Here is an 18114-nt window from a genome sequence, read left to right on the forward strand (position 1 = left end):
AAACAAAAAGCCAAATCTGACACATTCTACACAAAACCCCAAAAATGGACTGGACAAAATTATTGGCACCTACTCAAAATTGTAAGAAATAATTGCATTCCAAGTTTGTGATGCTCCTGTAATTTGTAATTAAACTCACTTGTATCAATTAACAGGTGCTGACAATATAGAAATTACACCGGCAACCAATTAAAATGGTGAAAAATTGAATGGACCTTTCTGTTGTGTGTGTCTGTGTGCCACATGGAGAATGGAGAAGAGAGAGAGCTGAGGATTTGAGAACAAGAATTGTGGAAAAACATGGACAGTCTCAAGGTTTCAAGTCCATCTTCAGAGATCTAATGTTCCTGTGTCCACTGTGCGCAACATTGTCAAGCAGTTTACAGCCCATAGCACTGTAGCTAATCTCCCTGGACGTGGACGAAAGAGAAAAATTGATCAAAGATTGCAACAAAGGATTGTTCGAATGGTGGATAAAGAACCCCTATCAACTTCCAGACAAATTCAAGCTGACCTTCAGACACAGGGTAGAACTGTGTCAGCTTCCACTATACGTAACCCACTGAATAAAAAGGGACACTATGGTAGGAGACCCAGGAGGACCCCACTGCTGACACAGAAACATAAAAAAGTCAGATTGGAGTTTGCCAAAACTTACCTGAGAAAGCCAAAATTCTTTTGGAAGAATGTGCTGTGGACAAATGAAACAAAATTACAGCTTTTTGGTAAAGCCCATCATTCTATTGTTTTCAGAAAAAGAAATGAGGCTTTTAAAGAAAAAAATACAGTCCCTACAGTCAAACATGGTGGAGGTTCACTGAAGTATTGGGGTTGTTTTGCTGCTTCAGGCACTGGATGTCTTGACCGTGTGCATAGCATTATGAAATCTAAAGACTACCAAGAATTCTGGGGTGCAATGCAGGGCCCAATTTCAGAAATGTGAGTCTCTGTTAGAGGTCATGAGTCTTACAGCAAGACAATGACCCAAAGCACACATCAAAAAACACCAGAAAAGGTTTCAGACAAAGCCCTGGAGAGTACTGAACTGGCCAGCAATGAGTCCAGATCTCAGTCCCATAGAGCACCTGTGGAGAGATCTCAAAACAGCAGTAGGGAAAAGGAACCCTTCCACTCTGAGAGACCTGGAGTAGATGGCAAAAGAAGAGTGGTCCATGATTCCAGTAGAGCGGTGTAAGAAGCTCATTGATGGTTACAGGAAGCAATTGATTTCAGTTATTTTTTCCACGGGGTGTGCTAGCAAATATTAAATTGAATGTGGCAATAATTTTGTCCAGTCCATTTTTGGGGTTTTGTGTGGAATGTGCCAGATTTGGCTTTTGTTTCTCCACATTTTTGCATCATACCAATACAAACAAAAGAAATAAACATGAGAATGCCTAAACATTTATAATTGCAACAAATTTCTGGGTGAAGTGGTGTGTTATCAGACAGAAATGGAGGGACATGACCGTAAGATTAAATTAAAATGACACTACAATCTGGTTAAGGAAAAAATGTATTCAAGTATATATTCTTAAATTAAAAAAGTCCCTTCTGTTGCTCTCAGTCTCCTCCAAATCTCTAAATTCCTTGTTTTTGTTACTGTGATCTGACTTCCTCTTAGAGGGTGGCTACATTCATTTTCTATGGTCCCACTGTATGTAGCAGTGTAGCCACTTTCTTTTGCTTGCTCCCAAGATCGAATAAGGACTATGGACTACATTTTTTTTGCATGCATAGAGCAGTGCACATGATCATAAATAATGTACACTGGATTATTTTTGAAGAGTAAGAACTATTTTAATGTTTTATTTAAGAAAAGGAAAAGGCGGACAACCCAAGACACATTACGGAGAAACTCAGACGCAGCTGAGGAATGCACATGCACCAATTAGACACACCCAATGAATACAGTGTTGACAAAAGGCTAGTGACCCCTGGAATATAGGATGGGAAATTGTGCAAGGACAGAGAATAAAATATAAAGTCTGATGGTACATGACCCTCCAAGACTTGCTACTAGCTAAAAGTCAATTTCCAATGCCTAACCGATTTTGCAAAATGTGGTAAGCATAAAAGGAAGGAGAATGTACGGACAAGAAGAAGGAGAGAGAGAAAAAAAATGGTGGCCTGATCCTGAAAAGAAGAAGGGGTTAGAAATGATGATAATAAGGACTATAAAGTGTCACTTTAATTTATTAGTCCCATCAAGAATTGTATCCAAAAAACGAAGCAAGACATGGTCCATTCGCATGAAAGGTCACCAATTGCTTCCACTCACTTAGAAGGTATTGCAACAATTTAACACCTAGAAGACAATGTCAGTGTAGCGGAGCAGAATTACGTGGAGCATCAGCAGAGCGGAATAGTTTAGATGACTCTTGGATCCCTGTCATGCTGTCACAGGACAAAAAGTCAAGGGAAATCTCCCTATGGGGAAACAGACCACAAAAGAATCCTAACATGGGTTCTAACTATTCCAACTCAAGAAAAAAAGTTTTGGCTAGAGACAGTGTTTAACCCTTTTATTACCACCTAACACATATGTGCAATGGCAAAAGAGTGGGCTGTAACAGCCACATGCCGCACATATCTGATGTTTATGTGCTGAGGACGCACTCACTGCATGCTCCAGAGCACAAAGGCTGAGCTGTCAAAGACAGATCTTGGTCAAGACTACAGATCAGCAGCCGGTGGGACCGTCTTATGATTATGTAACCACTGTGATGGTGGTCACATGATTGCTGATGGGCAATGGGAAAATGCTGCCTAACATTGGTGGTCAGTGGGAAGAATGCTCCTTATATTGCTGGTCAATGGGAATAATGCCCCTTACATTAGTGGTCAGTATGAAGAATGCCCCTTTCATTGGTGGTCAGTGAGAAAAATTCCCCTTACATTAGTGGTCAGTATGAAGAATGCCACTTTCATTGGTGGTCAGTGAGAAAAATGCCCCTTTCATTAGTGGTCAGTTTGAAAAATGCCCCTTTCATTTATAATGCTCGTCAGTGGGAAGAATGTCCCTTTCATTGGTGGTCAGTGCAAAGAATGTTCCTTATATTGGTGATCAGTGGGAAGAATGCTCCTTACATTAGTGTTTAGTGGGAAGAATGCCCCTTATGTTGGTGGTCAGTAGGAAGAATGTTCCTTACATTAGTGTTCACTGGGAAGAATGCCCCTTACATTGGTGGTCAGGGAGAAGAATGCTCCTTACAGTAGTGGCCAATATGAAGAATGTCCCTTTCATTGGTGGTCAGCGAGAAAAATGCCTCTTACATTGGTGGTTAGTGGAAAGAATGTTCCTTATATTGGTGATCAGTGGAAAAATGCCCCTTACATTGGTGGTTAGTGGAAAGAATGTTCCTTATATTGGTGGTCAGTGGGAAGAACGTTCCTTATATTGGTGGTCAGTGAGAAGAATGTTCCTTATATTGGTGGTCAGTGAGAAGAATGTTCCTTATATTGATGGTCAGTGAGAAGAATGTTCCTTATATTGGTGGTCAGTGGGAAGAATGTTCCTTATATTGGTGGTGAGTGGGAAGAACGTTCCTTATGTTGGTGGTCAGTGGGAAGAATGTTCCTTTATTGGTGATCAGTGGGAAGAATGTTCCTTATATTGGTGGTCAGTGAGAAGAATGTTCCTTATATTGGTGGTCAGTGGGAAGAACGTTCCTTATGTTGGTGGTGAGTGGGAAGAATGTTCCTTTTATTGGTGGTCAGTGAGAAGAATGTTCCTTATATTGGTGGTCAGTGGGAAGAATGTTCCTTATATTGGTGGTCACTGAGAAGAATGTTCCTTATATTGGTGGTCAGTGGGAAGAATGTTCCTTATATTGGTGGTGAGTGGGAAGAACGTTCCTTATGTTGGTGGTGAGTGGGAAGAATGTTCCTTATATTGGTGGTCAGTGGGAAGAATGTTCCTTTATTGGTGATCAGTGGGAAGAATGTTCCTACATTGTTGGTCAGTAAGAAGAATGCCCCTGTCATTGGCAACCTCTGGAAGAACCCTGCTTGAGAAAGTCTACTCTAATGGCTCACCTGATGATACCCATACGTGGACAGACAGGGGTGCCCATCTTGATCCACAGCAGAACTGGCTATCACCTGTGACAGATAAGAGTACCCACCGCCAACACACATGTGACATGGGTGACAACAGAAGCCATCACACAAGAGACCCATACAAACACCAGTCACAGCTGTCCATTTTTCAAACAGATCATCTGTCAGCCTGAAATTCTGAACAACCCATTCATGACAAGTTAGTTTCATTGTAACAGAAATTACCTGAAAGTAACGGAATTCCTGTATCATAACTCACTTTCACATTTATGGACACCGAGAACTGAGTGAGGTCAATTGTCAGCATCATAACACCATTTAAAAGCAATATTGTGGAAAAGTATCATAACACCCGAATTACACCGTAATCACATATCTGCTTTGTACATATTAACTGCAGGAATGTGATCTGCAATCGTATAAGTACACAATACCAAATAACATTTCAAAGAATGCCTATGCTGATAGATAATAGAGCGATCAATAACATGTGCTGGGTATAAAGAGCTCAGAGGACAGATAGCGAGTTGAAGGTACATCTAATGTTCATCAGATTTATTTAAATGATAAAGTGGTGGAAATGATAATGAACTGCCTTTGAACTGTGATCTCTGACAAAGGTTACATGGAGTTCTATCCGCTATGTGACCAACATGTTCCTTCCTCTGTGAGAGGTAAGAATGTTTACTAATCCCATCTATCTGGGGTTATGGAGGGTCTATCGGAGAGATCGGAGTCACACGTTGATCTACCAATCATCATTCATCATAAACCACAGATACAGATGAAGAGAGTCTGACATTCTACTCGTCCCCATTCACAAGTTGTACACATTCCACGTGAATTAGAATCTACTTCACTTTGATGTTATCATAAAGTTCACTACAGAGTGCAATTTACTACATCGATCCGCATAGCTGCCAACATTGCTGAAATCAAATCCACAGAAACTTTCCTGGTGACCTTTAAGTCCATTACACACAATGATACTTCAGAGGTCCACTGACAACTATGGACCCTAATTAATACAGCACATATACTGGCCATACATGGTTAGAAATTCGTTCAAAAAGCATTCGGTACACCTGATCTTTCAACTTTCAGCTCTTTCAGCTCATTTCAAATATCGAAATGCATACCTTTATGGCAAAAAGACGAATTGTTATGTTGGATTTTTTGAGCCAAAACGATCAATTTCCGTATACAGTTTGAAAAAAATCGACAGCACATATGTGTGTTAGGCTTCATGTACACGAGACTACCCTGACCACCGGCCGCAGGAAAATGCAAATCGTGGCAAAACACGGCAACTGCGGTACTGCGTTTTGAGTTTTCCTGCAGTCGCCGGTCAAAACGTTCCTGAGATTTAACCTCACCTAAACGCAACTCCTAAATTCTGCTAAAAGCCTACGTGTACATGGACACACAGGTTTTATGGAGTCGAGTTTAGGAGCTTTAGCAAAAAAATGCCAAAAGTTCCTAAACTCGAGTTTAGGAGCGGCTCGTGTACATATAGACTTAAAATATAACCCCGGAAGTTACAAGCAGCAAAAAGACAAATCTTTCTTTTAAATACAGTTGGCGAGTGGGAGGGTTCAATAAGGTAAAAAAAACAACTTGACATCATTTCCACCGATCTACAAAAAAAGTAGCATTTATGTTGTTAACAATCAATAGTATATCAACAGTTGGGGGAAATATTTTGATACATTGAGAAAGAAAAGAAAAGGGAAGGGAAAGGAAGGGAAAGGAAAGGAAAGAAAGATCACAATAGATAAATGAAAGAGGACGATAGATAGATAGATAGATAGATAGATAGATAGATAGATAGATAGATAGATAGATAGATAGATAGATAGATAGATAGATTAGATAGATAGATAGATAGATAGATAGATAGATAGATAGATAGATAGATAGATAGATAGATAAGAAAAAAGGAAGGAGCGAGAGAGAGAGAGAGAGAGAGAGAGAGAGAGAGAGAGAGAGAGAGAGAGAGAGAGAGAGAGAGAGAGAGAGAGAGAGAGAGAGATACATACATAGAGAAATGGTGACCATAGATAGATATTACATTGAATATATAATAGACAGGGATCGATGAGTAACAGAGGATAGATCATGGATAGAAGGGATAGAAGGGATAGAAGGGATAGACAGACAGACGATACTCCCAGGAGAGTAGACGAACAGTGTATGGGGATGAAGTCTCGGTCTGTAGGAATGAGTGTGGTGGTTATATAAGTGTTATTAGAGATGGGTGACCCCGGAGGACCGGGACCGCACTGGGGGGTCCTCCTGAGTTTCGGACACAGAGGAGGGGGGTGAAGTTTTGGAAGTAGCGGAGGACAGAGTGTTGGGGGGGGGGGGGGCAGGTCGGGGTGGCCCGGTACCTGTGCAGAGTGTAGCGGCTCCCAGCAGTAGGATCAGCGCGGTGGCCCGGGGCAGGGGAAGGAGCCCGGCGGTCAGCATGGCGCACTCTCATCTGCGGGCTCCGCTCTGCCCCGGCTGGGTCCTCCAGCGGTGGTGGGACAGCCGAGCTGAGCGCAGGACGGAGGGCAGCGGGCACTGGAGATCCCGGGCACCTTCCTGGCTGAGTGATCCCATCCCCGGACTGACTCCGCCCCCCCGCCTGCTGTCACTATCCCCTGTCACATGGGAGCTGTCACTGCTGACACCCTGCAAGACACAGAAATATATACACACGACTGTCACTATACTATGTAGTATTGGTATTATTATTATCATTATTATTATCTTTTCTATCACCTCAAAGACATGCTGAGAGGTTAATTGGTTCCTGTCTAAATTGCCCCTAATATATGTATGTATGACTTTAGATTGATGTGAATTTAATATATATATGTGTGCATATATATATATATATATAAAACTGACAGTGCTATATAAGTACCTGCAAAGTACAGCAGAACCTGCAGAAGTCAGAAGAGTGTAAAATACAACATAACATACATGACATACAGAGTGCAGTGGGCAGAGGTATGCAAAGTGCAACATAACATACAGAGTGCAGTGGTCAGAAGCATGTAAAGTACAACATAACATACAGAGTGCAGTGGTCAGAAGCATGTAAAGTACAACATAACATACAGAGTGCAGTGGTCAGAAGCATGTAAAGTACAACATAACATACAGAGTGCAGTGGTCAGAAGCATGTAAAGTACAACATAACATACAGAGTGTAGTGGTCAGAAGTATTTAAGGAACAACATACCACACACAGTCCAGCGGTAAGAAGAGTGTAAAGTACCATAATATCTGCAGAGTGCAGTGGTCAGAAGAATATACACTATAATATACTATACAAAGTGCAGAAGTATGTAAAGTATAATTTAACATACAGAGTATAGTGGTCAGAAGTGTGTAAAGAAAAACATAACATATAATGTGCAACGATTAGACAATACAGCTAACATACAGAGTGCATAGTCAATAGAATATAAAGTACAACAAAACATAGAAAGTATAGTGGTCAGAAAAATATACATTGCAATATATAGCATGCAGAGAGCAGGGATTAGAAGAATGTAGAGGGCATTATACTATACAGATTTCAGTTATCAGAAGTGTGTAAAGTAAAACATTCAGAGTGCAGCAATCAAACGTATATAAAGTACTACATAAAATTCAGGCTGCAGTAGTTGGAACATATGTAAAGTACAACATAACATACAAAGTGCAGCAATTAGAAGTATATAAAGTATAACATAATATAAAGAGTGTAGTGGTCAGGAGTATGTGACACACAGCGATCAGGAGTATCTAATGTACTGCCTTTTACCTAGGTATTACTGGGAGAAAAAAATCTGAATTATGGGTGTCAGTGGGGGTTAAATAAGTTCCATAAAGTTGGAGGCAGTAGGAGAAAAACAAGCGCTGTCATGGTGACGGCAGGATAAAATACACCTCATTTAATTGGTGCCAGGGGTAGGAAAATAAGCCCTATATCACTGATGTCAGTGGGAGTAAAACCAGCATTCGGGTTCATTTATTGATGCATAGCAAATGTGCAAAACTATGTTTTTCCCGGAGTTCATCTTTCAGTGATATTAAAGCTAACATGTTACATGGCTGTAAGGTAGAGAACCCATGGCTCTGTGTAGTGTCACCACCATGTTCATTGTGACAGCAATCACAATATATTTCCTGGACGATTACTTTCCACTGTACAAAATAATCTGTTTACACACTGTTGTCAAGGTCACGTGACCCAGATCACGTCATTACTAGATTACACCACACACAGGTCATCCCGATTCTCCTCCCGTACATCTCGCTGTCAGTTTTTGTACTAATTTTTTTTAATCATTTTTCATCAGCCTAGATACAAATAGAACACTATTATTTCTCACCTGGTGACTGGGGGCCCTAAAATGTTCTTAGAGCATATATTAAGGTAAGATAAGGAAAAAAACCTGTTCAATACAACTTCGCCATATGTGCACATTTCCACATGTACAGAAAGATAGTGTGCTCCCATCTTCTTGATATGACAACACATTGGGGGTGATTACTAAAACTGGAGAGTGCAAAATTGGGTGCAGCTCTGCATAGAAACCAATCAGATTCCAGGTTTTTTTTGGTCAAAGCTGAAGTTAGAAGCTGATTGGCTACCATGCACAGCTGCACCAGATTTTGTCCTCTTCAGTTATAGTAAATCAACCCAGTGTATTTTGAGCTCTGAATTTTTAAAGGATAAGTTCACCTTTTGGACAAAAGCACATTTTTTTGCAGGTAAAAAAATGTGCATTTATTATTTTTGTCCAAAGGAGCCTGGAAAGCATTGCACCAGTGATCAGTAAATCGCTGGTGCCATGCAGGTCTCCTGCAGACCTGTCAGAATATCTGCTTGCAGTACGGGATGTATGAGCAAGCAGATATTCTGACAGGAAGAATCAATTTACTACCACAGGGCTCCACAGTGCCGTGGTAGTTCATTGAAAACTACAAGCCACCAGCCGCTAAGGTCGTCGGGACTTACAGTTCATTCATTCACGTAAGTTTATGACTGAATGACGCGGCTGTGTGGGGGCGCTGTTTTCCAATTTGACAGATAGCACGGGGAAAATTCTTCCCGTACTATCTGTCACAGGGAGGGGGGCGGTGGGTGCAGGGCCATGGATAAGGGGGTATCACCAGTTCTCCTGTATGGGGCCCAGGCCAGCAGGGGGGCCCAAACAACTAGGTGAATCAGATGTGGGCAGGGAGGGTGATCAGCATGGTGTGGTGGGGGGGCAATTACTGGAACCAATCCCCTATATGGCTCTTTCTGCAGCAGCCTAAAACTGGCTTCTTCTCTCCCTCCCACTGGCTTTCAGCTGCTGTAGAGAGAGCCATACAGAAGATCGGTTCCAGTAATTGCCCCTCTACAGCAGCCAGCTCTCTCCCTGTGCACCATATGTTATCCCCTGCTGCCCAAGCTCCCCTATGTCCCCCCACCCCCACAGTGCTGCCAGCTTCCCTCCTCTCCTTCCCAGCGCCAGCTGCAAGCACACAATAAGATCCTTCAGGATGGAGAGTGGGAGAAGGGTCTGGTAAATATGTCACATTTACCAGCCCCTTCCTTTCCTGAATGAACACAATGAGTGATCGGTACCAATCACTCACTGTGTTCTTTCATAACTGAAGCATTAAAAAAAAGAGTGTTTTTTTTGGGGGGGCTGTCAGGTTGGCTGTATGGGGCCCTGTGGTTTCTAACAGCAGCTCTGGGTGGGTGCAACTGCAGTTATGGGAACATGTGACATGTTCCACCCTAAAAACAGGTAGAACATGTAACATGTTCCAAAGGTGAACTTATCCTTCCACCGCATACCTAGTGGCCTTCCAGTCCTACTCCACCTGTCAGCCGGCTTCTGGACCCAGGAATTGGATGCACTGACCAGCAGCAGATGCCAACCGCTCCCGGAGGAATACATTGGACTCCAAATGTGCCTGTATTAATTCCACACAATGTGAGTGCACATTCACAGTATTGATCTTTATAATAAAGTGTCAACGGTCTGCACTCAGTGGCACCTCCTCGATCCTTGTTTTCACATTAACTTATCCTTTAAGCATGTGGTGTCAGCCCTGCCTACTTCAATTCTGATACATTACAGAGAAAAGATGAATTACAAAGAACACAGACCTCTCCTCATCTCCTCCCCACCTCCTCATTTCCATAACCCCTCCTGCGCACAGGCACAGAGTACAGTAGGTTGTCAGCTAACAAGATTTCTGAAGATCAATAGGTATTGTAACAGGATGGGTATTCAGCTGAACGACCAGATGGAGAGTAAACACAGCCATAGATGGTTTGAATCTCAGCCCGTTCAGCAGTGACCGGCTGAGATTCAATTCATCTATGGGCAGGCTAGTTGTACTGAAGTTTGTCCATTGATTCATGATCCAACTAGCCTATCAGATTTTTTTCATGCGATTACGGCTGGCGGCTGTAGCACTGTGAAAGGGATTCGCTGACTGTGTTGATGGAGGAATCGAGCAATTTCTTTCTTTCTACTTGTGGAAGGAAAGAAAATTGTATAATCTGTGGGCTGCTTAACTGGAACTTGCAGTTTACTAAAAGGGGCACACAGTTAAAAGCAATGAATCAAAACATGGTCAGAAAGATAAAGGGAAAGCACACACTACAAAATACAGCCGTACCTCAGTTTACAAATTTAATTACTTCTGTGGGACATTTCGTATTGTGAAAAATTCATAAACCAAAACGCGGTTTCAAATAGGAATGCATTGAAAACCAATTAATGCATTCCAGAGGTCAGAAAAAAAGTTTTAAAAAATCTTTTATCTGTTCAAAACTCTTTATAAAGTGCACTTTAAAGGCATAAATACTGTACAGGGACATGATTAAAAATTAATTTGTAAATGCACTGAAAACCAATTAATCTGTTCCAGAGGTCAGAAAAAAGTCAAGAAAAGTTTTATCTGTTCAAAACTCTTTATAAAGTACACTTTACAGGCATAAAGGGACATTATTAAAAAAAATTTTGGAAATGCATTGAAAACCAATTAATCCGTTCCAGAGGTCGGAAAAAAAGTAAAAAAAAGTCTTATCTGTTCAAACTCTTTATAAAGTGCACTTTAAAGGCATAAATACTATACAGGGACATGATTAAAAATTAATTTGTAAATGCACTGAAAACCAATTAATTCCTTCCGGAGGTCAGAAAAAAGTCCAAAAAAGTTTTATCTGTTCAAAACTCTTCATAACGTGCAGTTTAAAGGCATAAAGGGACATGATTAAAAAACAAAATCCGTAAATGCATTGAAAACCAACTAATCTGTTCTGGAGGTCAGAAAAAAGTCAAAAAGAGTCTTATCTGTTCAAAACTCTTTATAAAGTGCACTTTAAAGGCATAGTACTGTACAGGGACATGATTAAAAGAAATTTGTAAATGCGTTTAAAACCATATAATCCATTCATATTGCGGAAAAAATTCATAAACCGAGGCATTACTTTCAATGGATTTTCATTCATAAACCGAAAATTAAGTTAACCGAGGTGTTCGTAAACCGAGGTACGCCTGTAATGCAAAACAGATTAGGAAAGCTGCACAAGCATGGACCCTTCACAGTGATATCTCCGCAGCTCAATCATGGTGACATACAAAGACATTGTATAATCCCTGTAAGGCTACAGCAATGGATAGTCTAGCTGGGATTCACTACTTCAATAAAACAGTTGGGAACACAATGAAACTCATTGTCTACTGTGCTCCTCCTAATACTGTGAACAGGATAATATATAGAGACCTTAAGAACAATCCACAATGGGATTTATCTGCAAAACTTGCTGTGTCCTGTGTATGTTGTTTAGAGTCTTGCCATTCATTGTACTCCTATTCTCCTGTGAATAGTAGATACAATCAGGCAGGGGAGTGATAGAAGGTGCTGTGTGGTTCATTGTTCGCTGCAGACACGCTCACACCTGGGGCCAGCGATGCACGCGCATGCAATGTATTGCTTTCCAAGGCATCTCTGCTATCCTCGTACACAACGTCCCTCACAGTGAAGTCCAGGGTAGATCTGGTAACACAGGAGAATTGCTGGAGGGATCCCAGGACAGAGGACATGGGGGAGCTGGGCACCCCTACTGAAATTGCAGTATACTGAGAGTAACTGGGAAGGTGCTCCACACAACAGTTAGGGCTGGTTCACACTGTAGACACGTAGTCCAGATGCGCTCTAGATGCGTTTCTGCATGCATGGTTTTTATGCATTTTTTGGTGCTTTCTGGTGCATTTGTATGTGTTTTTGACGAGTTCCAGTGCGTTTTTTATGTATTCCAGTTTATTTTTTCCCCTCTCTTTTTTCCATTCAAATGGGGACTTGTGCGTTCCAGTGCATTTTTGTGCATTCCAGTGCATTCTTGATGCGTTTTACCATGTTCCAGTACTGTTCTGGGCAGAAAAATGTAGCATGTTCTACTTTTTTTTCTACAACCGGAATGCACTGGAACTGCAAGAACTGATATGATATATGACATTGACAACCATATAACTTTGTGTGCGCTTTGGATGCAGAAAAAAAGCAATTGAAAAGCATTTAGTGTGAACTGGCCTTAAGGTCGTCCAGAGAAGCTCCATGCTTTTAGAGACTGGCTTGGCTGCCCATACACTGGTTATAAAAGGTTCACCTGGCTTCAGATCACTTGTCCAGCTACCTCTGCCCTATTGAGTATGCCTCTCCGAGCTGCTGAGGGAGCGAAGCAGAGAAATGTATCTTTCCTGGGTGTGTCCACAATCCCAGTCAGGAAAACGAGTTTAGGGTCTGTATGTCCAAACCTGAGCATAGTTAATTGGCAGTCTGCTATCTATACATTTTCCAGGTATATTTAACAGACGAAAAGGGAGCAAATGCAAATGCATTCTTACGACAGCCAATCAGAACCTTTTTACATTTCTCTTAGTTTCACCCTAGCATTAATCATATGTGGTTGGCTTCTGTTCTGGCTACAGCCCTTGTGGAGTAGAGTGCCATACCTGTGACAAAACGTGTAGGGCGGAGCTACGTGCTGACGTCACCACACACCAGGAAGTGACAGAGCGTGGTTTACCTTGTATGTTGGCTGGTTTCTTGTCATGTGATCTTTTTATGTTGATATTTAAGTGCAATACTTTTTATTAAAGCGGTTTTAATTAAGATTTACACCATGTGGAACATATTTCTTTCCTTTGAGTATTCATAGAAGGGAAGAGATCAAACGGAATAATCCATTGCTGGGTCCTTTCCTTATGTGGGGGTCCATATATGAGGCTTGATGTGGAAGGAGGCTTGGTGGAGTCCATGATATACACAAGCTTGTTGTAAGTTCTCTGGCTAGAGGGTCAAATGCTTTTGGTAAGCACATAATTACCATTGGTGTCTCCTTGGAGGCATTGGTGTTGCAGCACTTCATTTCATGGAGTTTGTTTTGCTCCTAAGGGAGTTCTTACTCATCATGGTGGATTCACATTTGGACTCACATTAATTTGGACTTTATTTGATTCTTTTCTTTTATGTTTATTTATTGATAATATTATGTACACTTAGTTTCAAATTTTGGTTGTTGGTTAGTAGTGCAACAGATTTATAGATAGATAGATAGATAGATAGATAGATAGATAGATAGATAATTATTAGATCCCCAATCAATTTTTTATTTGCAATCTCTGTCCCTTTGGGACTTCTTATCCCAGAGACCCAACGGGAAGTGAATAGATATTTCTCCAAAGACAGTTGTCACTGGACCAGGTTTCCCCATGCGAAGATTTAAGCTGGGCATACACTCCTGTAGTTTCTCCACAGAATGCCTCCAGAGATTCAGAGGTAGGAAGTAGAGGGTGAGAGGTTGCGCTGGTCTCTCTGAGGCAATGGTGCAGCTGCAATTGCTGCGGTCTGTGCTGAACTGACTCAGGTCAGAGGTCAAGAGGAAGAACCTAGCTAGACAGCCTCTTAAAAGCAGTTCCACTGCTCCTCCTTGACCCACTATCTCTTGGGAATTAACGTGCAAAGGGTCAATAAGTTCCCCAATATGAATTACTTTCTGGATTTCAAATTCCAAGATCCTTAGCGTTCTGCACAGGAATCCATAGACTTTTCTGGCCCTCTGCTGACTAGAGGGGATAGGTCAACACAACATTCAACATAACAGCAGAAAGTGAAAGAAAATTGAATGTAAAGAAGGAAATGTCTCCTTCTCCATGTTTCTGTAGCTCAGCAACTGACTACAACTATATTTAATATTTATTGTGTTGAATAAAGGCACATCCTACCAGTTCAGTACTCACATTGGGCTTCTCTTGTGTGCCCCCTTTCAATATGTTAAATACACCATTGACAGGATTTTGTTTATACTGGTTTGATAATTGCAGGGACACAAAGATCCTGTTAGAAAACTAGTGATCTGTACATTCCTTCTGTGCCGTACTGTTGTCAGCAGTATTATCACTTTTCTCTGTGGACTACAGAACACTTCCCCAGTATGTTATGGAGATCAGGAGAAGGAGATGTCCTTTAGTGCAAACACTCCTCATGTTATATTTTGACAAACTTGTTTCCCTAAAGATACAGTGTGGTGAGTGAATGTTGTCACCTACCATATGACAGGAAGTGGGTTACTGGCAGGATCAACAGATAAAAAGAAAAAAAAAAGTTGAAAAAATAATGCAGCCACCGCTTGAAAAGACTGGTAATCTGCAATATATAATTTTTTTAATAGGTTTACGTATACTTCAGTTATTTATCCAGTGCATTGGTCCAGCCTATTATCCTTTGTCAGCAATGTGGTGATCCAGAAACACACCTACTGGTGATGCTGGAACCTATTGCTTCTCAGTTCTCAAACATAGAAAGCCTGATGTAAGGGGTGTCAGTCTTAGAAGTTTGAATATGACTGGTGATACAAGCAACAGACAGCGATTTTTAAGTAACAAATTAGTTAAAACCCCAATCACAGAAATTGAATGAACTTGGTACAGTATTTTTAGCACAGTGGCAGAGTATTGGCATGCATTAGTAGTCCACTGGTTGGTTTGACCTGATTCCTTGAATTGCGCTTTGGGTCCTACATTTTTCTTGATATCCATGCCCTCAGTTTTCTCTTCAGTTCCTGCTAGTAGTGTGAACAATGGGCACTGCCCTCCCCTCAGTCCCCCTGGTGTGGCTGTGAGGTCTCGCTGTAGAAAAAAAGGCCCCTGCATTCTCCTCACAGAATGCCTCTGGAGATTCAGCGACGGGAAGTAGAGGGTGAGAGGATGCTCTGGTCTCCCTGAGGCAATGGTGCAGATGCGATTACTGTAGTCTGTGCTGAGCTGACTTGGGTGTCTTCACAGTCTGTTCAGTATGCATCAGATATGTTCTCACAGTTGCAGGTTATAATCAGCCCTCAGTTGCTGCCCCCTTTGGCTGCAAAGGCAACATCTGGAGATGAACACATGCTATGGCCACAATGCATTGTTTTGTGGTTGCGGCAGGGATTATACAGTGGGACAAAAAAGTATTTAGTCAGCCACCAATTGTGCAAGTTCTCCCACTTAAAAAGATGAGAGAGGCCTGTAATTGGCATCATAGGTAGACATCAACTATGAGAGACAAAATGAGGAAAAAAATCCAGACAATCACATTGGCTGATTTGGAAAGAATTTATTTGCAAATAATAGTGGAAAATAAGTATTTGGTCAATATCAAAAGTTCATCTCAATACTTTGTTATATATCCTTTGTTGGCAATGACAGAGGTCAAACGTTTCCTGTAAGTCTTCACAAGGTTGGCACACACTGTTGCTGGTATGTTGGCCCATTCCTCCATGCAGAGCTCCTCTAGAGCAGTGATGTTTTGGGGCTGTCGCTGGGCAACATGGACTTTCAACTCCCTCCAAAGGTTTTCTATGGGGTTGAGATCTGGAGACTGGCTAGGCCACTCCAGGACCTTGAAATGCTTCTTAGGAAGCCACTCCTTCCTTGCCCAGATGGTATGTTTGGGATCATTGTCATGTTGGAAGACCCAGCCACGTTTCATCTTCAATGCCCTTGCTGATGAAAGGAGGTTTGCACTCAAAATGTCACGATACATGGCCCCATTCATTCTGTCCTGTACATGGATCAGTCGTCCTGGTCCCTTTGTGGAGAAACAGCCCCAAAGCATGATGTTGCCACCCCCATGCTTCACAGTAGGTATGGTGTTCTTTGGATGCAACTCAGCATTCTCTCTCCTCCAGACACGACGAGTTGTGTTTCTACCAAACAGTTCTATTTTGGTTTCATCTGACCATATGACATTCTCCCAATCCTCTTCTAGATCATCCAAATGCTCTCTAGCAAACTTCAGATGGGCCCAGGCATGTATTGGCTTAAGCAGGGGGACACGTCTGGCACTGCAGGATCTGAGTCCCTGGCGGCGTAGTGTGTTACTGATGGTAGCCTTTGTTACATTGGTCCCAGCTCTCTGCAGGTCATTCACTAGGTCCCCCCGTGTGGACCTGGGATTTTTGCTCACCGTTCTTGTGATCATTTTGACCCCACGGGGTGAGATCTTGCGTGGAGCCCCAGATCGAGGGAGATTATCAGTGGTCTTGTGTGTGTGTGTTCCATTTTCTAATTATTGCTCCCACAGTTGATTTGTTCACACCAAGCTGCTTGCCTATTGCACATTCAGTCTTCCCAGCCTGGTGCTGGTCGACAATTTGGTTTCTGGTGTCCTTCGACAGCTCTTTGGTCTTCACCATAGTGGAGTTTGGAGTGTGACTGTTTGAGGTTGTGGACAGGTGTCTTTTATACTGATAACAAGTTCAAACAGCTGCCATTGATACAGGTAATGAGTGCAGGACAGAGGAGCTTCTTAAAGAAGAAGGTACAGGTCTGTGAGAGCCAGAAATCTTGCTTGTTTGTAGGTGACCAAATACTTATTTTCCACCATAATTTGCAAATAAATTCTTTCCAAATCAGCCAATGTGATTGTCTGGATTTTTTTTCTCATTTTGTCTCTCATACTTGAGGTCTACCTATGATGCCAATTACAGGCCTCTCTCATCTTTTTAAGTGGGAGAACTTGCACAATTGGTGGGGACTAAATACTTTTTTGCCCCACTGTACCCCCTGTTGCTTTGTGTAGGTGCTATGCAAGAAATGCATATGGTTGTGGTGGACTAGGGTGGGTTCCAAGGGGATAAAGCACAGAGGCTAAAAGTTTAGCTCTTTCGCCTGGCAGTATTGGGGTCTTTGATTCGAATCCCAACCTCAGCACCACCTGCCTGGAGTTTGCATGTTCTCCCTGTGCCTGTGTGGGTTTCCTCTGGGTACTCTGGTTTCCTCCCACACTCCAAAGACATGCTGGTAGGTTAATTGGCTCCTGTCTAAATTGGGCCTAGTAGGTGTATGTATGAATGTGAGTTAGAGACCTCAGATTGTACGCCCTTTGAGGGTTAGGGACTGATGTGAATGTAAGATATATGTATGTAAAGCGCTGCGAAAATTGACGGCGCTATGGAAATACCTGAAATAAATAAATAAAGCAGATAGTGAGGAGGCAATACAATACCTCCTTACTGCCTTCCAAATGCTGACTGAGGAGCAATCTGAACACAGTATGAATGAACCCTAAGACCTCTTTAACATTGGTGGCAGGTTCTACCACCCTCTGAAAAGTGATTAATGGTGGATTACTTTTTAGAGGAAGGCAGAGCAGTGGCTTCCAGTTGTTCAAGAGGTAATCCTCCTGAATAACCGCTCATCCCAGTTTGAAAGATGTGTGGCTGAGCAGCCCAAAATGCATACTGTCTGTGTTCGGGGCCGGCCCCTGTCAAATTGCACAGACATAGCCACTGCGCCCCCCACACTTACATGGGCTGCTTGCACACAGCACTTGGCGGCTGAAGCAATATATACACACAACTCATTCATGGACTACAGGTCTCAGCGCCAGTGTGAATGAGGCCCTATTCTCTTGGGGGGAAAAAAGGCATCTCATTGGTTCAGTTTTCTTTTGTACAGTTTTTTCTAAACAGGCTACATGGTAACTTCAAACCCTCTTAAGATCTTAATAAACATTTCCTGG

General features: G+C 42.1%; 1 protein-coding gene across 1 annotated transcript in view; it reads right to left on the reverse strand.

Annotated features, from left to right (window-relative positions):
- The window catches only part of ACVR1C (activin A receptor type 1C), a 109577-nt gene extending 102932 nt beyond the window's left edge, over positions 1-6645 (reverse strand). The window contains exon 1 of the mRNA XM_089659726.1: positions 6453-6645. Coding sequence (XP_089515852.1) covers positions 6453-6531 — 79 coding nt within the window. The 5' untranslated portion in view covers positions 6532-6645. The remainder of the gene's footprint in view (positions 1-6452) is intronic.
- Positions 6646-18114: the final 11469 nt, after the last annotated feature.

This window comes from Staurois parvus, unplaced genomic scaffold (genome assembly GCF_062004578.1).
Source record: "Staurois parvus isolate SC_StPar_1 unplaced genomic scaffold, SC_StPar_1.0 ptg000031l, whole genome shotgun sequence".
NCBI classification, from domain to species: Eukaryota; Metazoa; Chordata; class Amphibia; order Anura; family Ranidae; genus Staurois; species Staurois parvus.